General features: G+C 41.5%; 2 protein-coding genes across 2 annotated transcripts in view; one reads left to right on the forward strand and one right to left on the reverse strand.

The window, feature by feature from the left end:
* Positions 1 to 46: 46 nt before the first annotated feature.
* Positions 47 to 16,924, reverse strand: BCCIP (BRCA2 and CDKN1A interacting protein). Its single transcript, XM_054033440.1, has 7 exons — positions 16,712 to 16,924; positions 13,169 to 13,243; positions 12,282 to 12,362; positions 10,061 to 10,153; positions 8,556 to 8,743; positions 4,432 to 4,609; positions 47 to 462 (listed from the first exon to the last, which is right to left on the reverse strand). The coding sequence occupies exons 1-7, from the start codon at positions 16,838 to 16,840 to the stop codon at positions 292 to 294; spliced, it is 915 nt and encodes a 304-aa protein (XP_053889415.1). The 5' UTR covers positions 16,841 to 16,924; the 3' UTR covers positions 47 to 291.
* UROS (uroporphyrinogen III synthase) overlaps positions 16,876 to 24,412 on the forward strand; it is a 40,173-nt gene continuing 32,636 nt past the window's right edge. Inside the window, exons 1-2 of the mRNA XM_054033442.1 lie at positions 16,876 to 16,963; positions 22,643 to 22,721. Of these exons, the coding sequence (XP_053889417.1) occupies positions 22,659 to 22,721 (63 nt within the window). The 5' untranslated portion in view covers positions 16,876 to 16,963; positions 22,643 to 22,658. The remainder of the gene's footprint in view (positions 16,964 to 22,642; positions 22,722 to 24,412) is intronic.

Genomic DNA, 24,412 nt, shown 5'->3' on the forward strand with positions numbered 1-24,412 from the left:
AGGTATTTAACAGGAAAGAGAAGAAAAATTAACTTCTTTAGAAGTCTTAGGGATGTAGGGTTTTTTTTTATTGCGTTCTTAATGGTGACTCCAAAGTCTACTAGGATATAATATTTTATAGTAACAGTATGATTGACATTGTTAGTTGTACAACCTACACGTTTCACTAGTATACAAAGGTGATTCCTGAGGAACACAAAACTGATCACATTATAAAACTTTTGGGAAGCTATTCAAAAGGCATATCGTTTTGCATGGTTGCTTTATAAAAACATTATCCAAGGAAACTGTCTAGACGGAGAGATATTCTTTCAGTTTATCCATGATTGCATTCATCCTATCAGATGGAATCAACATAATAGTTCGCAAAGGTTTCATTGGTACATCATCAAAGGACCATCTGCCTCCCAAACACGTGTCACTCTCCTCTTGCACAGAATAGCTGAACTTCAGAAGGGCTTTCTAAAACAGAAATAAATAAATCTTGATTTTAGTAAGGTTTGTGACATAGTCCCACATGACATTCTCAGAAATAAACTGGGAAAATGTGGTTTAGATGAAACTACTATATGGTGAGTGCACAACTGGTTGAAAGACCATACTCAAAGAGTAGTTATCAATGGTTCACTGTCAAACTGGGAGGTATTCTCTAGTGGGGTCCCACAGGGGTCACTCCTGGGTTTGGTACTATTCAATATTTTCGTTAATGACTTAGATAATGGAGGGAAGAGTATAGTTACAAAATTTGTAGATGATGCAAAGCTGGGAAGGGTTGCAAGCACTTTGGAGGACAGGCTTAGAATTGAAACCAAGCTTAACAAATTACAGAACTGGTCTGAAGTCAACAAGATGAAATTCAATTAAGGTAAGCACAAAGTATTTCACTTAGGAAGGAAAAATCAAATGCACAAATACAAAATAGGGAATAACTGGCTAAGTAATAGTACTGTTGAAAAGAATCGGAAGCTTACAGTATGTCACAAATTGAATATAAATCAACAGTGTGATGCAGTTGCAAAAAAGGCTAATATTTTGGGGTGTATTAACAGGAATATCGTATGTAGGACAAGAGAGGGGGCTGCCCCACTCTTCTCAGCTCTGGTGAGGCCTCAGTTGGAGCACTGTCTAATTCTGGACACCACACTTTAGGGACTATGTGGATAAACTAGAGACAGTCCAGAGGAGAGCAACAGAAATGATAGAAGGTTTAGAAAATTTGATCTAGGGGTAAAGGTTAAAAAAACTGGGCATATTTAAAGTTGAGAAAACAAAACTGAAGGAAGACCAGATAAATCTTCAAATATGTTAAAGGCTGTTACAAAAAGGACACTGATCAATTATTTTCCATGTCCACTGGAGGCAGGACAAGAAGTAATGGGCTTAATCTGCAACAAGGGAGATTTAGTTTAGATATTAGGAAAAACTTTCTAACTATAAGGGTAGTTATGCTCTGGAATATGCTACCAGAGAGGTTGTGGAATCCCCATCACTGGAGATTTTTAAGAATGGGTTGGACAAACACTAGTCAGTGATGGTCTAGGTTTACTTGGTCCTGCCTCAGCATAGGGGAAAGAATTTGCTGACCTCCCAAGGTCCTTCCAGCCCAACATTTCTATGATTCTATGAATGATGTTACAAAAATTAGTTTTAAGATATTATGAATATCATTTTAAGTGAAGTAAAAAAAGAAAGTTCTGTTTTGTGGGAGTGCAAGCTAAACAGAAAAAATCCCTACGAAAAATCCAATGAAAACTAAAATAGAATATTCAGTATCCTGTTTCACAAGCCACCACTTATCATTTCATATCAAACTCAAAAACAGAATTCATTGTGTAATGTGCATTATTGTTAATGTAGGGGACAAATGAAACATAAGAAGAACGACTTCTTGGTCTTCCAGTCACTAGCTGTAGATGGCCTTGGACAAGTTACTTAGTTTTTAAAATTGCAGATAATTCCTCAGGTGTTACAATCAGGTATTATAGCCAGGCTCTTAAGAGGTACTGTGGCAGAGAGTGGGGATTTCTGGCCAGCGACGGGAAGGTCATGTTGAATCTCTTGCCAAGAATACTACCCACTGCTTGCTAGTGAACCCCTAACTCTCTAAAGCCAGGAAGCAGCAGACCTGGGACATGGGGGAAGAAGTTGACTCATAGCAAGAGCTGAAGCAGGGCAAGAGGAGCTGTCATGCATCCCAAAGAGGCTCTGTATGGGGACGCAAGGCCAACAGTGCAAGGATGTCAGTTTGATACAGTTTGGGGTGGGGGAAGGGGCAGCGCATGGAGGGAGAGTAGCAAAGCATACTCTTCTCCAATCACTGCTAAAGGATCACTTCAATCGCAGCCTTACAGGTTCAAAGGTTAACATCTTTGTGACCCAATTAACCCAGCTGTAAAAAACGATGTAGTAGTTCCCTTCCTCACAGTGGCATTAGGAATCTATGTTAAATTCCTAGATACCAAGGTGAGAGGCATTAAATAAAAACCTTACATACACCTTACACAGAATCTCATAGAGCCCTGAGAAATCCTTGGAAGTGCAAGATATTTATAGAGAACACTTTTCCCAAATACTGTAAATAGTTTTTCATAATGTTTCTATTTATATTTATTGACTCAATTTGTCTGTAATATATATTGCAGAGTAGTGTCCTTTTACTACCCCTCCCACATCAAATATTTGAAGTTTCAGGGAGAAAATGCAGCCCTGGAATTGAAAGTCCCTTCACTACATGCTGGTTTTTGGTCACTTGGTGTGCATAAAGTTCAAATTCAGGTGCTGGAGACCCTGCTACAAAAAGATAAAAAGAAAAACTCTTAGCTGCTTGTTACTTTTACACCCCATAGCAGTATTTCTTGCAGTCTCATAATGAATGTGCCTAGATTTTGAATTTAAAGTTTTCCTCTTCTTAAATGACCAGTATTAGCATGATAGCCATTTATTAGCCTGCGCTAGGGAAAGAGGTGTCACATGCCAACATTTTACCCTATGTGCACTGCCATCAAAGAGGAAGAACAGGGAGCTCTTGACATAGCAGCAGTGCTGTGGAATAATGTTTTTAAAGCTCTGAAAAAAGTAAAGAACACTGAAAAATTCCATGCATTTCCAATTATATTTTAAATTTAATTTTCTGCATCCTCCCCTTTGTATATGGCTTGGGACCAGCAGAACTGAGTGGCAGGGTTCCCTCAGGAAATTATAAGTAATAGCTCCAGTTCAATATTTTAGTGCTTTTTATTAATGTATTTTTCCCCAAACAGAATATATAAAACAAATGGGATAGTGACATCCATACATTTGGCTCTTCAGAAGATTTGTTCTGAACAGTCTTTTTAAACCAAAAGCAGCACAGATTCAGAGCTTTGAATCTGCCAAGTTTCTCGGGAAGAATTCTCAGAGCATAAATTTGATGCCTGTTTGTGAGAAGGTGATCTACTTTTTGGGGATTCAGAGGGGAAAATATTTATGTTTTACATGAATCATGCATGCAGCAATTTGATTTGGTCCTTCATAACACCACAGACTTCTTTTTTCCTAGAAGCCTGAAAGATGCAATTGCTCTGATTATTTGAATCATGCTCTTCCAAATAGTTATAACTTTTTATGCAGATTCAAATAGAAGACTATAGAGAGGGTACAACTGCCTCTGAACTAAAAGGGTTTTTCCACCCCTAGGATTAAAAACCTTGAAGGGCCAATTCAGACGGTTAAACTCTGTGCTTCTGCTCTTTTCTGTCCATTCTTTTCAAAAACTTGGAAATTTCATTCACAGATCCTCAACCAGATGTTCACTTAGTTCAGAATCCTTTGTTAAATCCCTTCAGCATTACCCTCAAGATAACCAGTTAATTCTTTGTGACCAAGACACTGAAGGTAACAGCTGATCTTTCCCTTGAAGAATTTGTCTACATCAGGCATTTTTGGGAAGTTTCCCACCATTACACTGCCATTGGTGCAGCTCCAATGGTGGTAGCAATGGTGAGAGGGCTACTGTAAACAGAGCCTAGGCACATGCCAATGCTTTTATCACCATGTCACTGAGACTTCTTGTAAATAATATCAATAAATTACTACAAAAAAGCCAAGTGCCATTTTATAATCTGCATCTGTAGTAATACAGCTCTCAGTGGTTCCTCCAAGGCAAAACATTGTTTACTTTGGTCAAGAGTTAGTGAGTATAAATATCCTACATTAGCAAAAATGGTTTGTTTGTGCATCTTTCAATAGTAATTACACAAAAAGCAGCTGGATTTAAATAAAAAGGTCAGTTTACCACCTTTTCATAATCACTGCAAGTCAGTCAGGTTTCTAAAGTGGCTCAGTAAGAAAGGCCACTGTTATTATTGAAAAAAAAGTAGAGTCAGAATCTCCATTTCCCTGCTCTAAAGAAAAATCAAACAATTGGATTTAATGATATCAGAAGTCTGTTACCTCATAAAAGAATTCTTCCTCTGCATTTGCAAACATTAATTCCTCTTTCTGCTGTGTGCTCTCTCCTCTCTTCTTAGAGCTGCGCTTTGCTGTCTCTGTAAAGGTCTTGCTGATGAGAAGGTAGTAGTAACACTTTCCACATGGCTTATTTGTTCTTTGAGTTTCAGCCAATTCTTTCCTAAAGACAAATATTATTTACATAAAGAATATTTTAAAGCCCCATTAAATGCACACAAATCTCATAATGCAATAACATACTGATGCTTTTCCCAATCTTCATAATTGTCACTCAAATAGTTATATTGACTTTATATATGAATTTATGGCAGTAAGTTTCTTTGAAAAGTTCTCTGCAGTCAGTTACTCTTAAAATCACCACCAACAAAACCAATCCCCCCCCTCATAATACATTTCTCCTGTTATGGAAACCTCACTAAGGACACACTATGTTCTTGCGGCTGTAAATGCTTAGAACCTAATTAAACACTCACCATTAACTACAATTCATAGGAGTGGTTTCCTCCCCAGCTAAAAACTAGCTCATTTCTTTGATCCCCAGGTTTTATTTATTTTTTGCCCCTTTCCAGAAGCCCTTAAAAATGACAAACTTCTGTCTGGCGCAGAAGACTGGATGCTCTCATCCCTCCCTTCGGTTGAGTGTGTTGCCACTGCAGTGCTGCAAGACCCATCTAGTAAAGGAGCCCAAGACCTGAATTCTGATTGTGTGTGTCATGTTCCACTGGAAATAAACCTCAAATCTCCCCCAGCCCCTCCTCTGACAAGCCATTTAAAAGTTTATCAAACAAAAAAGCAAAGAAACAGTTATAGGTTTTCTCCTATCCAGAAGTATTCATTTCTTAGAGATCGGTATTACTACTTAAAAGAGCAGATGAAAGCTCCCTAACAGCAATGGTAGATTAAGATTAAATGAGGCCTGGATCTAAGTCAAACAAATTCCCTGCTTCTTTCAACCCAAACAAATGAAAGGCCCCTTCCTTTACAAGAGTGCACATAGTTCCCCTAGCTTCTCAACCTCTACAGTCACTCTCTGCTCCCTAGTCCCCAGGGTGGACAACAGTACTCTATGGCAGTGCACCCCAGCATATTCAGCCTCTGTGGGTTCAAAGACCCCTCCCAGTCCAGAGCTTGGATTTATGAATCTACCTCCTTAATTCTGGATGTGTTAATATTCTATTGCCTGTTCCCTCTTCAGTCAGGCATGGAGTCACCTGTGTAAATTCCTCTTCCACTGATGGAAGAACAAATGTGTGGTTCCATCAACTATCCAGGAGACTGACCATTTCTGACTAGCCTTAGTGAAGGTGCGGAGGGAAAGAGGCTCTGATCACTGCTAATTTCAAGCCCCGCAAACCTTCAACTTCTTACAAATCTCATTGTTTTACTGAAAGTCTCTCAACATTACCTAAAGACCCAGCTCATGGAGCGATGTCCGAGCATCTCATCCTTCATTTAAAAAAGGTAGGTTTCTAGCTTTTATGATTGCAGATAAAAGTTAGAAAATGTGAACTATAAATGCTCAAATACTAGAAGGCAAATACAAATAACCCCAAATCTACTGTTAAAAGCCCCATGATTTTTAAGTCAAACTTGCAATTTCTGAATGCTTGATGTTTGCAAGAACTCTCTCTACTAATGCACAATTAGCTGCAATTGAATCACTAAGCCAGTAATGGAACAGTGATGGCTGAGAAAGTGTATTTCTCAGTTTGTTATAGAGTAATAAGGAAAAAACAAAGTAGATACTGCACCTTCATTGTAAAAAGAAGAACAGGAGTACTTGTGGCACCTTAGAGACTAACAAATTTATTAGAGCATAAGCTTTCGTGGACTACAGCCCACTTCTTGAGGCTCTCCCCTTTTACAGTCTCACTGACATAAAGTCCATGTTTCTTGGCTCTTAACTACATGTATCCCTATCATAATCACCATTATATTCTACTTAAAATACTTGGATCCTACATGTGGTGTTAAAAATTAATTCTATAGCTTAAAATTAAAACTATAGTGTGAAAATAAAATGGGGTCTAAACCTGTGTAAACTTTTGGAATCCTCATTTCTCTCCCAATTTGATACATTAGATTAAAAGACTAACCAGCTGATCTCTTACTTTCTGTTTCCAACTCCCAATTCAGAGTAGAGTAGACCAAGCAGAAGGCCAGGAGAGTTCCTTCCGTGAGGAGACCTTCTCACAATCCAGAGATAGGAACCTCCACTCCCAGACCAAGGACACTTATTCTGCCAAGGGAAGGGGCTCAGTGTCTGGATGGTCTAGTCAGGCATCCACATCCATCCCAACACACACGTCTCAAACCCTTCTGAGGCAACCTGACAAAGCTGGGTCAGTCCTCTTAAGCACTTGGGACTCAATATGTTGGACCACTCTCACCAATCAGGGAATGTTCTGGGATAAGTCTAATAATATCCCCACAAAACTCTCCAATCCATCTCAGAAGGAAAAGCTCAAAGATCTTCCCTCATTTCTGAAGTGGGCAAGAGAGCTATCTGGCTAGGCATCTTTTACAACTTCTTTTCTTCCCAAGATAAAAGGATGTACTCCTAACTTTTCCTCCCCTATCACATAGTGGAAAATAAAGAACACAGGGGTTAGAGACCTTCCATTCTCCTGAGATAAATTCCCCAAAAAGAGAGAGACAGTGAACAGTAGAGAGACAAGAACCCCCATCATGGGGATAACCATCCGCTCTCAAAAGGCATAAGAAAAAGAAAGTCCAAAGGCCAGAAGACACAAAAACACACCTTCTTCAAACACTTCTGACAATCTTTTCTCACACGCTCCAGTGCCCCTGCTGATCATGATAACTCCAAGCCAGAGGAGCAGTAGAAATTAATTCCTGCAGACATATTTAAAACTGTGGGGAGGAAGATGGTGGTCCCTGAGATCGAGACAGAGAAAGATGATAAGCCGGCTAAAGCCAAAGTCAAATATCGCCCAATTACAACCACAACAGAATTTGCCATTCTCCTTCAAAGGAGTTATTAATAAGGAATGAGAAACTCCAAAGGAAAAGGGGGAAAAGCACTGAAACTCCAAAATGTCCTAGAACAAACCAAAAAAAAGAAATCTCTCCTGAATAGTAAGAGGAGAGGAGACAAATGGGAATGGAAAGGCAGACCTAAATGAGAGAAAACTCATCCCTGTGGGAGATTAGATAGTGTCTAAATAGGACTAGGAGGCAATGATTCAAAGAAAACCTAATTTGGCATTTGGAAGTAGACATATTAGAAGGGCCAGCAAGTGATGTGACCTGTGATAGGAAGAGTGGAAAAAAATAGAAGAGCAAAGGGTGTCCATTTTCCCATTAAAATACTACCAGATTACCAGAAAGTTGTTTAAAAAAGTAAAAACAAACACACCACACACACAGAAAACCAGAAAGGATGTCCTGACCTCTCTCTCATCTTACTACACCCTACATCTCAGTCAAAGCTACAAGCAAATTTAGATTCTTTCCCTTCCTTGACATCTCTGCTTCCTCTTTCTTTGCTCATTTCTTTCCAAATCATCTGTCTTGATATCCCTGACAGGGCCTTAACACTGAACCCTGTTGGGAGACAAAGTAGTGCCTAACCCTCTACACTCATCTCAGACGCGGATTTAAAAAGTATTTCAATGGCTCATCCACAGATCATGCACTTACAAATCTGCTGAAGCCAAGATTTCCATCTCAAAGCCTGAGTTAAGCACAATAAACAAAAATACCTCAGATACTCATTATTAAAATGCTGTAAGTTGTATAATTTTTAATAAGCTTGCTCAATTTTCAAAACAAAGATAAACTACAATTCACACACTTATCCTGTTCTAGTAGTATGTGGCATAATTTTAAAGTGGCTTCCTATTTCTTCAAGAGACAATGATTAGGAATTTTAATGCATAAAGAAGTAATATCAAATAAAGAAATTAAAAGTCAATATCAAGGACCTTATATAAAACAATTGTATTTTTTCTTTTGATATATTTCTTACTTAAATCTATGGTATCATTCCCACTCCTTCAACACATTTCCATTTAAATAAGGTTTCTGAAGACATCTGAAGGAAAAAAATTACTGTTCAAAATCAAGTTTAGAATGACTCTTACTGCAGCTGCTGGTGCATGGGCAGAGCGATCTGTGGTGGTACGTTAATGAATCTTTCATTTAGTAGGAAGCCCACAGGCTTAGTGGTGTCATTTAGGAGCTTATCCAGCTGTTCAACCATACTCTGGTCACAGTTCTTCTCACACAGGCTTAGAATCAGCTCTTTTATTTGTTCAGCACATTGAGTACCCTAGGAATCAAAGGGTACATTTTCTTTACATTCCAGAACAATTATTTACATAAGAAAACCTGAAAGTGAACTTCAAGAGAGTATTCAACAGGCCTGTGGGCAATTTCCTGCAATGGTTTCTAAAGTACTGTAGATTTTGAAAATTATTATTCACCCACCCTCAAGGTGATGGCAGGCTGAGGTTCCTAAATAACAATGCAGCTATGAGTTACAACTCCACTCTGCATAATAACCACAAAAAAAGGGGAACAACCCCAACAACTGAGAAACATGAAACATGAGATGACGGATGGTCCAGTAGTTAGGGTACTAGCCTGACACTTGAGTGACCTTGTCTGAATTTCCTATTCCATCACAGACTTCATGTGTGACTTTGGGCAAGTCATTTAGTCTCTCAATCCTCCATCTGTAAAATGGGAATAACAACACTTCCCTACCTAACATAGCAGCCACACTAAAGACCGTGGGGCACTCAGATACCATGCTAATGAGGGCCACATAAGCACTTACACTGTGACTTTCATACCATTTTCATCTAAAATATTGTAACACATTCTATACGCAATGGTATCAAGTTAACAGAAAAATGGAATTCAAAGCACTAAAACGAACTAATGATATAAATCACAAGATTAGATTAATGCAAAACCCAAAATGAGTTTATAGAATAATTAAGGGAATATATCTGGATTTATTAATTAAATATTGTTCCCTTGGATTTTGTATTTACTGGCCTCTTTTCATCCCTATTCTCTGCACCTATTTTATCCCTTTTGACTGGTGGTGAAATTTACCAGAGAATCATCAGGTTCGTACGTCATTGTGCCAGATTTAGTTCAGGTTGTCTGTATATTTGGCACGGTAACTTTTATTTTATGGTACAGGTGACATGATCACCTTTCTAGTTGCCTTACAAATGCATTAAATATATTTTTAGAAGACTGTAATGCATCATGACATGACCTGTACAATGGTATGGTTTAACAGAAATATGAGCTTTATTTGGAAATTCTTAGTGGCCTGTCCAAAACTTACAGTGCTTTTCCATTATTACCATAAAAATGCAGCCGAACTGCTTGGCCACACAATGTACAGATGCTTTACAGTGTAACCTTATAGAAGGGGAACAAAATTTCAGAACAATTAAATTATTGGTAATATAAAAGGCATTTGAATAGACAGTGACAGGGGGAAAAAAGAGAGACAACCATCTAGCACTTGACTTAATGTCTACAAAGTAATTTTCAATGAGACAGGATGAATAGAAAGTTTTAATTTCTAGAAATTACCATCCAGAAGTTAACCAGTATTACTGACCTTCCTTTCAGTTAAGTTTAAGAGGCTTATGAAGCCAAAGACTTCATCTTCTTCCTCCTCCTCCTCATCACTTTCTTCTTGAACTTCTGCTTGCTATTTAACAAAAGTAAAACGGACAACTAATACCAAGCTGCTTTTTAAAACAAAAGCAAACAAAACAGCACCATTATTCTATGTCCGGGATGTTTTATGCACATCTAAAAGCCATTCTGCAAGTCTATGAACTGCTTAAGAGACAAGAACATTAAAAGAGCGAAATTTTGTAGGTTGTCTAAATAATTTATTATGTTAAACCTTTATAAGAATATGTTACAACTTCCAATTTTTACTTACTTCCAAGCAGAACCTCACTAATTCACACCAATGACTGGGAAACCCCCATATTCAGCTACTTGCAATGGAATTATTGTGTAAAAACAAATTTTAAGAAAGCAAGAATATGCATATCAAGGTGCTTCATTTATCTGACCAGAGTAATTTAGTTTTATTCATAATACTTCATAATGATAAATAGTAATAAATGTTCTGGGGCATATTTTGTAAAAGTAATGATGTCTTTGAAATGAGACCATCTGACAGTTTTCTGCTATGAAAACTCTCCTGAGCACTGGAGAGAGAAAAGTGTGTGTGTGTATTATGGGATGGGCAGATTAACCAAATGCAATTTACAAGGCTCTAGATTTAAATGATTAAGAAAAAATCTAATAGACAGCTAGCAATTTCTTGGAGGAAGGAACCACAGTTCTGAAAATATGTTGGCATGACACAACTGTGTATTGTAATGATTTAAGTGGATACTGCAGTTCACACTTGGAGTTTTATTGGTTGAGGAGGGGCAAGTTTTCATGTTACCATTTGCTTGGCATGAAACAGCTTTGCAAGGCAGGGTCAAAAATAATAGTAGTAACCTCCCTTTGCACTAGAAATAGAAATGATTTTAGAGTAAATGATTTAGAAAAACATAGCAGAATGCAGACCATAAAAATCAAAGTTTCTTTGCAGGGGGAGGTGCATCTTAGGGCAGTTTATTTTATTTTGGAAATTGTTAATGTGTTTCAGTGAACCATTTACATTCTCCCTAACCCAAGTAGTCCTAACAGCAGCACTTATCCCTATCCAACCCTCTCGTCAGGATAGGAAGAAAGAATAGGCAATTCTCCCTGCCCGCTACATCATCTCACAAGTGGGTTAGGGGATAGGTTTTCATTAGGATCCGCTAAGTTCTTAGGAGATGTCCAATGAATGTGCACAGAAACAATTTTTCACTTGCTTAGTCAGAAACTCAAGACACACATTTGTTTGGTTTGGAGTTTTAGCCAATTTTAAATTTGGAGGGGGGGGGGTGAGGGGAAGTCACAATTTTTTAAAATTAAAGCTTCCTCTTCTACCCCACTTACTTAACACTATTTCTCAGCTACTCCAGAATTTCCTTCAATATCATAACCTCTTCCCCCCCCCCCAAAAACAAACAAACAAACAAACAAACAAACAACAAAAACTCATTTGTTTGAAATGAAGAATGGAAAATTTCAGCCCCAAAAGGAGAATTTGTAACAAAGTTATAAGCAAGAGAAAAGTGGGATTTGTAATGGAGGTTATAAATAATGTTCAATACAGTGTTTGCTACTGTAAGCACTATAGCACCACCACAACTCTTCTCGTTAGTTACTCACAGAGACACAGGAACATGGATAATCTGCAACAGTTTGACTTCAGCTCAGACTCGATAAAGGGAATAGAAGAGTTAACTTACCATATCAAGAGCTGAGGTCACCCAAAAACTCCACTTGAACTCTGAAAGCAGTGGTTCTCAACCTATTTATAATTGTGGGCCGCAGGTTGAGAACCACAGCGCCGACCCCACTAATTCTCCCCCCCCACAACCCCTATGCCCAGTGCCCTCTGCCCAGAGACCCCTCCACAGGGCATGGCCAAGAGCAGAGTCCCGGGCCCAGGAGGCCAGACCCCGGACCCTGCTGCGCCTGGGTTTTTTAGCACACAGTTGGGCCACAGCTGTGTGCTAATGGGGCCGCGGGTTGAGAACCACTGCTCTGAAGAGTGGATTAGAACATGAAAATACAAGTGACATCCAAGTACTTTATGTTGCAACAGCCTGAGCTCTAGAACTCTTAGCTACATGTATATTATGAAGGGGATCTCAATTATTCCATTCCAATTTAAAATTATACTGTGCTGAATTAACAAGAATGGAAGCCCTTACCTTGATAACACTCCCAATGTGATTCTGTTGTATTAATATGTCAGTTAACTCAGCGGTATTAACGGGAGCTTTTAGAAACAGCTAAAAAAAAAAAAAAAGAACAAGTACTGTGAAAACAGTCGAACATTTTCCTGTTGTGAACTACTTATTAAAACTTTGATCCTCCTATGAACCTCCTCCCAGCCTGCTCCCACATATTTTCTGAGGCAGCTATAGTGCTCAGTTACATGAAAAAGTTAGGACAGCATTAAGAAGATCAAAATAAAATAAAATCTTTAAAATAATCTGTTTAGGTTCTTGTACCATGCTCTTAACCCCCAATCCCATTCAGTACATTTATCGTTTATTTCCTTACCCTGGGTATAAATCTAATCTCCCCTAGTTGCCTGAAGCACTAACTACTCTAATGTCTTCAAATTACTTTGCATTTGGTTTGTCCTCTTCTGTATTTTACCCTTTCAATTCTGGCACAGTTTGCAAGTTTGTTTGAGAATGAATTTGAAAAAAGAGGAACCACTGATCAAGAGAGGAATGAAGCAGCCAAATAGGATGCAGATGGGTACTTTTTAAAGCTACAGTTGGTCAAAAACCCTCTAGAAACCCAATGGGATACAAATCTCAGGAACCACCACTGCTTGAAGATTGAGAATAATGAGAAAGAAGGGACTATGGTCTATCTGGGTGTGCATTGTGGGTCACAGATTGTAACCACTGCATTTAGTCAAGTGCATGTTGTAGCTGTAATTATTCATGTCTTCATCTACTGAGGCATAGTAAAACATTAAATCAATACTAGTAATGGTGACTGATGACAGTTTAAGGCTGTAGAAGCTATTTATTAATGGAAGAAATCTGAATAGGAGCAAGAAAGAATATTCTGAGTCTACCTGTTGCAGTAATTTCTTTATCCCATCATAGTCATTATCTGATATCGAATGTGCTTCAAATTCAACATTCACTTCCTGTGAATAAGCAGAAGACAGCAAGTATCACACATATGGTTGGCAAGCAGAATACATCTTAGAACAAAGTTAAAGCATGTATGACATGAAGAAGAGAAAAAAAGGCAATCAGCTTAATCTAAAGTTTTATTTCTATCACTCGTTGATATCAGCCATTTTTGAAGCATTTATACATCTCTTTTGTAACTTTTAGAGAGACTTGGTCAAGTTAACATTTTTAGACGAACTATTTTCCAAGTCTGTATTGCGAGCACGACCTTTAGGCCTTGGATCCAGCAATCTGGTCCAAACAGGTGCACTACTACAGCCATGCAGAGCTGGACTCCATATAGCTTTGAGAGTTCACCTGTGTGGATCAAATTGGAGTCTAATTTTTTTAAATGACAAGTTCAGAGTCTATTTTTCCATCATTTTTGATTTTTTTTATTCAGCTTAGAAAATAAAACAAAGATTACTGCTTGTCTAGTTTCACTTCCTAGTGTCCATCCACTAGCACAATGCTTTAATGTTTATGTTGCCAGCTCTATGGAAATCTAGGGGGAAAAAAAAGGTCACACTGGTATTTAAAAACAAGATTAAAAATTCCTATTACTAGGCTCCCCTCAGATTTCACAACCACCAAGCTGTGTATGACATGATTTTGAATACATTAGCCTGAATCTTAATGAGAATTAAGGGTATGTCTACACAGCAAAAAAGAAACAAACAAAAAAACACTTCAGTGAGGCTGAGAGCCCAGGTTTACAGAAAGCAACAGAGGGTCCTGTGGCACCTTTAAGACTAACAGATGGCATCTGAAGAAGTGAGGTTCTTACCCACGAAAGCTTATGCTCCCAATACTTCTGTTAGTCTTAAAGGTGCCACAGGACCCTCTGTTGCTTTTTACAGATTCAGACTAACACGGCTACCCCTCTGATACAGGTTTACAGACTCTGTGTTGCACTATGATGTTAAAAATAACAGCATAGACATTCCTGCTTGGGCTGGAGGTCAGACTTTGAAACCCGGTGAGGGGAGTGGGTTTCAGAGCCCAAGTGGGAAGATCTACACTGCTATTTTTAACATGTAGCGAAGGCCCCACAAGCACAAGTCTGTAGACCAGGTCTCTGAGACTTGCTGCCACAGGGATTTCTTTCTGTTTTTTTTTGGCAATGTAGATATACCCAAGAGATCCCATCATGTAAAGCTAACTCAGTGTTACCATGATTGAAACATACCTCACTCGCCCAATCAGAACAGGGTCTTAGGTTGTGTCTTCACCAGGAAAACAGGTGTCATCTTAACTAGAAGTAAAATCCTAGAAGTCAAGGCAGTTTGTAGTTTTCACATGTAACTTACACCACCTTCTGGGTGTGGTGTTTTGCCCCATCTAGTGGCACCGAAAACACTGAGAGCAGGGGTGGGCAAACTTTTCGGGCCGAGGGCCACATCTGGGTGGGGAAATTGTATGCAGGGCTTAGGGCAGGGATTTGGGGTGCAGGGTGCAGGCGGGGTTCAGGCTCCAGCCCGCTCCAGGGTGGCAGCGGCGCACACCGGGGTCAGGGCAGGCTCCCTGCATGCCTGCCCTGACCCCATGCCATGCCACTCCAGGAAGTGCTGCGGCCCCTGGGGGGGGAGGGAGGAGAGAGGGCTCTGCGTGCCCTGCCCTTGCTGCACCTCCAGGTACCTTCCCCAAAGCTCCAGGGGGAGAGGGGGGAGTACCTGGAGGCAAGGGAAATGCACAGAGCCCTTCCCCCACCCCACCCAGGGAAGTGGTGCCAGCTACTTCTGAGAGTGGCGCAGTGCGCCATGGGGGCAATCACGCGGGCCGAATCCGGCCCGCGAGCCATAGTTTGCCCACCCCTGACTTAGACAGAGATTAATGAGTCTGCTCTAAAGCCTTAGCTAAGAGCTACATGGCTGTTAGCTCATGTATTTAGCTCCAGAGGTCCCAGGTTCAATCCTGCCCACTGACAACAGAGGTCTGCCGGCGTTACATTAGCAGTTCTAGCTGAAGACTTCACGGAAGCCTTGTCTGTAATCTGACCTACTAACTCACATGAAAACTACAAACTGCTTTGTCTTCTAGGATTTTACTTTGAGTTAATTAACTTCAGTTAAAAACCCACCTTTTCCCCCCTACTGAAGAAGAGAGAGTGTATTTTCACTATGGTGTTCACTGAGCACACTTTCAACTTCATGCAGCTCTGGAAGTACACACTGAAATCAGTACAGAAATAATCAATTTTCTGGTATCCTATGTGGTTTTCTCTCTTCCATGACTGAAGAAATTCTTTTCTCAACAAGCTGTCATCCATGGTCCTACAATTTGAATCTACCTAGGCAGACCCTTATCCCTGTGTGGCTTCAACAGGGCTCCATATAGATGTAGGGATTATCCATGTGGAACTGACTGCAGGCTTGGAGATATAAACATTAAAAAGTAAAAATATATAGAAGTTAAGACTCTAGCAGTAACCAACTCATTACACACACACTGCATTGTGGATTGCTATTTAGGCGTTAAATGTATATTTTAATATAGTCTGGTCCTAAAGCAGGCCTCCTTGATACTACAGCTTGTTCTGCATTGCAGAATTGGGGCCATAGAAAATAGGTATTTCTTTAATCAGGCCCAGTACATGCCATATGGGCAAACAAATGTTGGTATTATAATCTTAATATTATGAGATTGCTTACATTTCCTAACTCTGAACTGTTCAATGTTTTAACTTTAACTTTGCATTTAAGCTTTCACAATTAGTGTTATTTTAATACACATAAAATCCAGTACATCAAACACTGACATCACCCTCTCTCAACCTAGGCACTTGAGCCTGTTAGCTGGCCTTTCTTGTTTTCTAGTTTTGCTAAATTATCTTTGCTTTGCTCCAACAAAAATATTAGCTTAAAAATACTGCACGTTGCCTGAAAACTGCATTTAATGCTGCGTCTAGGAGTGGTTGTTTTTGTTTTTTCAGGAAGGGCAGAGATAACAAATCAAAGTTACTCTTCAGGAAACAAAAATGGGGAGCAGATTAACATGTAGAAAGACAGACTCGAGAAAGGAAGGGTGAAAGATTGTAAGAGGGACACACGGGGATAGCATAATACCTCCTAGCTGCCCTACAGTACTTTCACCTGCAGAGCTCAACGCACTTTCCATAGGACATAAATTTAGCACCCCCTCCCCCAAATTTACAGCTGAGGAAACTGAGGCACGGGCTGGTGAAGCGTGTAACTGGGGTTGAGATTAAGAAGAGAACAGGGAGAAGACGAGAGCAGTCCCGGTGCTGTGGGAGGAAGGGGCAAGGGGAAGAGGGGCAGCAAAAGAGGGAGGGCGGCCCTGGCAAGGGGGCCGTAAGACAGAAGGGCTCCGGGACCCGCGGGAGGGGAAGGCAGAGCGGGCCCCACTGCCCACGCGGGTGGGGCGGCTGTAGCTGGACCGGGAGCCCGCAGAGCGGGGCCTCCGGCCCTCTCGCCAGTCACCTCGCTGATCTCTTCCTCCTCGGAGGCCGAGTCCCCCTGCTCCGAGTCCGAGTCCGAGTCCTGCTCCTCCCCGTCCGGCTCCCGGCGCTCGGGCGGCCCCGGCGCTCTCCGCTTGGCCCGGCTCGCCATGCCGCTGCCCCGCCGCCGCGCGCAGGCGCCCCGGAGCCGGAAGGCCGCAGCGCGGCGGAGGAGCGGGCGGAGGAGCGGGGCGGCGCACAGCGAGCCCCGGCGAGGGGCGGCCCCCGCACGCAGGTGAGCGGCGGGATGGGCCCGGCCGCTGCCCAGCCTGGGGGCTGTGACTGAGAGCGGGCCGGGGAGCCGTGCGCTGCGGCGGGGCCCGTTAAGCGGCGTCCCGGAGGGGGCTGAGGGACACGGAGATGGGGTGGCGGGGCCCCGGGTGCACAGGGACTCGGAGCAGGAAACATGGCAGGGTGCGGGTGGGGGCGAGGGCAGGCAAGGTGCAGGCCGCGGGGCACGGCAGCAAAACTACCGGCTCTGCATCTTGGGGTGAAGTCCGGGAGCTTGGCTGCAGGATAACTCAGCAGAACAGCCCTGCCTCCCTGCGCAGAGTCTGGAAATCGGCCACTCTGTCACAAGGGGGGTGCCAAACCTAAGGGGTTTAAATGCTATGAATAAATAAAATCAACTCTCCGATTTTTAAGGATTCCTTTTTTTGTTTGTTTGATTCTGTAATTTCATAGTCCTGGAGGTTTCTAGTGATACGTGGCATCTGACATGGTAGATAAAACCTTAATTTCCAATGTAAAAAATCAAGCAGAGCTCTCCTCCACCTCACTTTTTAGGCCTCCATTATATATCGTTATATATAAAAGAACAAAAAAGGGGCAAAAACCCCTCCCTCTCCCTCCTCCCTTTACAGGTCACTTTATGCAATTTACATTAGCACTGAAGAACAATCTTTGTAATGATGGTATTTTGAAACACCTATGAAGGAGGGATTCTTTGAATTAGCCAAGGGTGGAAGATTGGCTTCAGTTACTTGTTTTAAGGCAGGGGTAATCAAATACTTTTTGTCGAGGTCCAAATTTCTTGCTCAAGCTATAGTGAAGGTCCAGACTCCAGAGAAAATAACAAAATAAATAAATAAAATAAATAAAAAGATTTTGGAGTCTGTTCAAAAAGCATCTGGTGGTCCGTTTTAAGGGTTTGACTTTTAGACAAAGAATTGGCAGTGGGAACATTTCTGCATCATTTCTGATTTCCAGATGTAAATCGACAGCTACTGAGCAAATGGACTTCATTTTCCATTGATTCTTCTTTACATAAACTTTTTTTAATGTTGGTCACAAGTTTATGTATATCTCTTGAGAAATGGAGCTAATGTAAAGGAGCGTAATGTTTAAGTATATGTAGGAACACATTGAATATATTGCCAAGGAAATTGTGTGTATTATTCGTGTATTTCCACCATTTCTAAGATACATAGGACTCTTCTATATAGCAGAAATGTCTCACAGGGTTCTATACTCTTTCAGTTTATTCAGTGGGAATCCAGCTGTTCCGAATAATAATTCATTAGCCAATTTCAGGGGCTTCTTCTCAGAGTCTCAAGGATTTGAAGAATCCATTATAAATACAGATTATTATTCCTGTTTCTGTGGCACCTATAACACCTTGTAATAAGCCGCAAAAGCTCTTACTTTTAAAAAGTATTATTTCTAAAGGAAATCCAATTTATAGTTTAAGTACTGATTATATATTCACTTAGTCATGGGAGTACAAGTTCAGCAATAACAGCTGTTTCAACATTTCTGATTTGGGAATACCATATTCAACATGCATATTTTCCCATACTCGGCTTTTTGGCTGTCTGTACTCATCCCCATCTGTTAGGGTGGCATTGTGCCTACATTCACGGTGATGTCAGTTGTCCTAGGGCATAATTGCTAAGAAAAATGAATTTGGATAGGCTGTAGCCAAAACAATGCAAGGTTTGTCTCTTCTATAGGACATCTCTGCTGCGTGAGAGCATTGCCATACTGGTACATTATGTCACTTTATATTTGATCATACATGTCAATATATTTGCCACATAAACCTGCCTGAACTGTGAAGGAAAAGACGACACAAGGTTCAGAGAGATTTGTAGCTGCTTTTACAGCAGGTGCACCAAAGCCCTTCAAAGGACACTAGCATGTCATGACAAATATTACAGGAGTGCACAAATCTGCAGCCGCTCTAGCCCAAATTCTGTTTTTAGTCACACACTTTGCAATCCCTTTGAAGTCAATAAAGTAGCTGCCTTCTGGCAGAAATTAAAGCAAGCCATGGTATCAGGAGCAAGCAGGCTTACTCAAAGTAAACCAGATGGCTGAGTCCAAAACATAAGTTGTGTGATTTCTGTGTAAAGTGGGCATTCAGCTAATTGCATATTAGAGTAGTCTGTGATATTACAAGACTTTTCCCAATAATTTTTCTTTAGTTTTAATATATATTTTGCCCATAAGAACTAAACAGTGGAATTCATTTGATAGTTGGAAGCCTATAATAAGCTTCTAAGTATGGATGCTTACCTGTTTATTATTATTCAGTATTTGACACAGGCTACATGATGGGGAGATAATTTGGTTCTGACTACATCCGAAACATCAATGACACCTCCCCTCCTTCCAGAATGCACCTGAATCAACTTTATGATTTCATTCTGGGGTTTTGTAACTCTATTTTGGCTTTTTTTACTCTTCCCTAGTAGAATTATTGCCTTGGGATGATTTTCATTTTTTCTTAGATTTACATTTTTGATTATTTCATTCTTAGTATTATTAAACATTATACATCTATCTTGAAAGAGGTGAAAGGATTTCTTAAAATGACATTATATGTATGCCATCTTTTATTTAAAGTATATAATTAGTGACGTATATTTTGGAAAAGTTTGTAAGTTCATGTTGCGGTCAGGTAATTTATGAAGTGTGTGTGTCATTATTGTTAAGAGAATGTATGAACTATAAGGATATTGGAGTACATATATGTTTCCTTAATAATAATTTCAATACTTTCTAAGGTTTAGACTGTTGGGTTTTTTAATTGTAATTTTCTTTTTATGTAATTTATATAACAGTTGTAGTAATTACTGGAACAACTTTTAAGAATAAGTTAAAGTTTGTGTGAATTTCCTATGTTTAAAAAAAAAATCTGACCCCCCCCCCCCAGCAACATGTATATACTCACAGACAGACAGATAGAAAGGCACATACCCTCCTGATGGCTTGATGAAGTCTACCAAAGTTGAGACCTACTACATTAGTCTATATAAGAGAATTTGGAGCAGAGATGTCCTCCTGTGTATCTTATTTGGTCTGTCAGCCACAGGCAGGGACGTTGGGCTTAGATCTTCCCGGATACATTGCCTTCTGTTGCCTCCTCTGGACTTGCTAATGTCTACAAGAGGAGAGCTGTGCTATAGTAAATTGCATAAATTCTTTCAAAAATGGATTCTTCTTCAGTGAACCTTAACAACTCTGCCAGTGCTTTAAGTTCATTTTTCTTAAGTGTTAATCAGTAACTGGTTGAAGTTTTGAAATGCTTACATTTTATATGGTGGAGTGGCTAGTGGAGATTCAGTCAATAGCAGGAAAGATTGTTAATGCCTTTAGTTTCAAAATCAAAATTCTAATAACCTATACTCTGCAGAGGGGTATACCAAACTTTGTTTATTTTGACTTTGGAATTTTGTTTCAAAGTTATAAATGGCTGAAAAATCACAAGAACACGTATTTTTCAAGAAAAAAAAAAGCTCTGTTTGACACTCCCCAAAATATTTGCTGCCTCTAAATTAAGCATAAAAATGTTCATAGGAATATCTTCTTCCTATGAAAAGTTAAGAGGATGTGTGTGTCAAAATTAGACTTATTATCATGCAACTGTCATCACAACCTTATCTCAGGAGACATGATTAACACCTCAGCAACAGGAAGTAGTACTATGAGTTCCAGTCATGGCTCTGATATTGAATTGTCCTGTAGGAGAGAAGTCACTTAGGCCCCAATTCAGCAAAGTATCTAAGCTCATGCCTATTTTTAAGCACGACTAGCTGGTCTCATTGACTTCAATGGGGTCTGATTTTCAGACATATTGAGCTCTCACAGCTTCTGTTGACTTCATTTGGAAGTGTGTGCTCTGAAATACACATATTGTTAAAATAAATTCCAAGATAAAACATTCTGCTACATACACTTTTCTCCATGGGGAGAGGATGAAAGAATAAATGTGACAGATGTTAGTTATGTAGCTTAGTGCAGGGGTTCTCACAACACATTTTTTGGTGTCCTCAGAGTGCGGCCACCAACTCTTGCTGGTGGCTGCTATGACAGTTTTTCCGAAAAACGTAATTAATTTTAGGAAAAACAAATAAATATGCACATATACCTGTCCAAATCATTGTAATTTATATATGTAAGGTTGTTGGGTTTTTTGCAGACTCAATAATAACAACAATGTACAGTTGTCTCTATTCTTTACTGGACCTAAACAGAATAGAAATACAAATAAGGCTTTGCATGTTCTTGTCTTTTTTGTTGTTTCTTTTGTTTTTTTGGTTTCTGTTTTTTTCTTTTAAATAGAATTGATAGCTAGTAAGTCTGCTTCTGTGAAAAATTATATTTGTATGTTTGTTAATATCACTTTTCACAGCAGCAGACTTGTTAGCTAGCTGTGGGGCAGAGAAAAGTGATATTAACAAACATACAAATATCACTTTTCACATTAGACTTACACAGCCCTGGCAAGCCAGGGGACAAATTAAGCCTTGGATGGGGTGGAGGGTAGGGAAGCATTGGGGGCCAGGGGTGATGGGGTGGATGGGTTAGGGGCTGAGAGCGGCAGCGCGGGCTTGAGGCGATGAGGCAGGTGGTGAGCCTGAACCCCAGTGGCCAGAGCCTGCCGCCACGTGGCTGAAGCTTTCCACCTGCCACCCCAGGGCTGAAGCTGGATGAGTCTCTCTGGCTACGGGAAGGTGGGGAACTCACACTGGCTGTGGCTCTGGCGTTTGTGGCTCCAGAGTGGGACAGGCAGGGCTGGTTCCAGGCACCAGCATTCCAAGCAGGTGCTTGGGGCGGCAATCTGCAAGGCGCGGCAGTCCGTATATTTTTGCCCCCCCAAGCAGGGCGCCAAATTGCTGCCCCGCACGGCGGGGGCTGTCCGTGTGCCGTTAGGGCAGCACGCGTGTTTGCACGGCGGCAGCAATTCGGCGGCAGCTTCTACGTTCAGCTGCCCGTGGCGGCAATTCGGCGGCTTCTGTCTTCTGGGTGAAGACAGAAGCTGCCGCCGAATTGCCGCTGCTGCCGAAATGCGCGTGCCGCCCTAATGGCACACGGACTGCCCCCGCCATCTGCGGCGGCAATTCGGCACGCTGCTTGGGGTGGCAAACAGTAGAGCCAGCCCTGGGGGCAGGGCCCAGCCCCTACTTGCAGGCCCAGAGGAGGGGCCAATACTCCCCCCCCCCCCCATCACTGCCAGGCGGCTGTGGCTGGATGCGAGAAATGCTGGCTTAGTGCACCACTGGAAGGTGCTCAAATACCATGTGATGAGGTCAGTATAAGAACCAATAGAGAATAGAATAGCAAAGCTGTCAGAGGATGCTCATTATATTATTATGTTAATATGTTACTTAGATTATTATTCCTTTTTAAAAGTGTTTTCCTATAAAGTGCATTCTTTTTGTTGGTTTTCATTGTCGTTTGTCTCTCTGTAAGTGGTATCATTCAAAACCAACATACTTTTTGCTGGCCTTATCAGGGTGGATGTTCACTCCCAGAGAATGTTCGTTAACTGCTTACTCATTATGTAAACAGTAGTGTATCTGTCAATTATGCTGTTTATTGTGGTGCATAACTTTTACTGGCATTGTACAGAGAGAAGTCCTCTAGATCTAATTTAGATATTTCTTTGTTGTGTTTCAATGTTCTGTAGCCATTTTTGGTAAACAATGAAGGTTCTGTTACTGAAGGAGCCCAAAGACAGAGACTCAGGACCAGATCCATATATTCAAGTAGGTAACATGGGGGTGGGGGAAGCTATCCCTTGTGTTGTTTCACTATTAAATTAATAATAATACTTAGCAATTAAACATTGAGTTGATTGGATGTTACAAAACTAGGAAAAAGTGTTTGAAATGTTAGTATCTATTGAGAAAACTGACTTTCCAGTGTAATTTGCACTATTACAAAAAGTAGTTTTAGATATGATAGTTATGCAGTAAAATCAAAGTTAAAGTTCTTAGCTGGTAATCATCCATTGTTATTGAATTTAGTTTTTAATGGGGTAAATGACTAAATATCAGTTTGCTTTCACATAGATCAGAATTATGATTACAGTATTTTGTAATTGTTATAAACAATTGTTAGCAGTCTCCATTGAGAGTCCAAGAACATAATTGGATACTTAAATACCTTTTACCCCTATAATTGGCCTTTTCTCTGCAAAACCTATTCACGTGGGCAGTTCTTACTTGTGCAGATAGTCCCACTGGCTTTAATGAACCTTCCATGTATGCAACAATTTGCAGGATTGGGCCCTTAGTACTGAGGCACATCAGTGGTGAGAGACCACTTATATCAGGAGTGGGAAAACTACGGCCCACGGGCCGGATCCGGCCACCAGCCATTTTAAGCTGGCCCTCGAGCTCCCGTTGGGGAGCAGGGTCTGGGGCTTGCCCTGCTCCGGCGCTTCAGCCAGGGAGCAGGTTCAGGGGCCACTCCCAGAAGCAGCCACAGGGCCCTGCTCCGGTCTCCAGCCGGGGCGCAGGGTTGGGGGCCGCTCCACGCGGCTCCCAGAAGCAGTGGCATGGCCCCCCTCCAGTTCCTACGCGCTCCGATGGCCCCACTCCAATGGCCCTCTCCAGCGCTCCAATGGGAGCTGCAGAGGCGGTGCTTGCGGACGGGGCAGCGTGCAGAGCCACTTGGCCACGCCTCCGCTTAGGAGCTGGAGAAGGGACATGCCACTGCTTCTGGGAGCTGCTTGAGGTAAGCGCCGCCCGGAGCCTGCATTCCTGAGCCTCTCCCCATGCCCCAACCATCTGCCCCAGCCCTGATCCCCCTCCTGCACCCCAAACTCCTCATCCCCAGCCCCACCCCAGAGCCTGCCCCTCCATCCGGGGCCTGCATCCCTTCCCGCACCCAACCCCCTGCCCCAGCCCTGATCCCCCTCCCGCCCTCCGAACCCCCCAGTTCCAGCCCAGAGCACCCTCCTACACCCCAAACTCCTCATCCCCAGCCTCACCCTAGGGCCTGCACCCCCAGCCGGTGCCCTCACCCCCCCCCCACCGCACTCCCCCTGCCCGGGCCGGAGCCCCCTCCCGCACCCTGAACTCCTCATTTCTGGGCCCACTCTGGAGCCCGCGCCCCCAGCCAGAGCCCTCACCTCCTCTCGCACCCCAACCTCAATTTTGTGAGCATTCATGCCCCGCTATACAATTTCTATTCCCAGATGTGGCCCTTGGGCCAAAAAGTTTGCCCACTCTGGCTTATATTGTACCTGTTCAATGGATAAATAGAGGGCTTCAGTCTCCAGGACTGTCAGTACAATATCTTTCAGCAGCACTAAATTCATCAGTAAAAACAACCAAAAATTCCATAGATAGTGTTGGATTTTAGTTCAGAAAAGTAGTTGAATAGTTCTGCTGCTAAAAGCCCATTCTTATAAATAACCACTATTTGTGATGCATTCCAATGACTAGATATA

This window comes from Malaclemys terrapin, chromosome 7 (assembly GCF_027887155.1).
Source record: "Malaclemys terrapin pileata isolate rMalTer1 chromosome 7, rMalTer1.hap1, whole genome shotgun sequence".
NCBI lineage: Eukaryota > Metazoa > Chordata > Testudines > Emydidae > Malaclemys > Malaclemys terrapin.

What these genes read in the sequence shown, in the direction of transcription:
- BCCIP (XM_054033440.1), bottom strand. Translation starts at nt 16,840, where the DNA reads ATGGCGAGCCGGGCCAAGCGGAGAGCGCCGGGGCCGCCCGAGCGCCGG. An exon ending in TAAAGAAATTACTGCAACAG is followed by an intron (nt 12,363 to 13,168) that starts GTAGACTCAGAA and finishes TTTTTTTTTTAG; the next exon opens with CTGTTTCTAAAAGCTCCCGT. An exon ending in AGGAAGAATTCTTTTATGAG is followed by an intron (nt 463 to 4,431) that starts GTAACAGACTTC and finishes TTTCTGTTTTAG; the next exon opens with AAAGCCCTTCTGAAGTTCAG.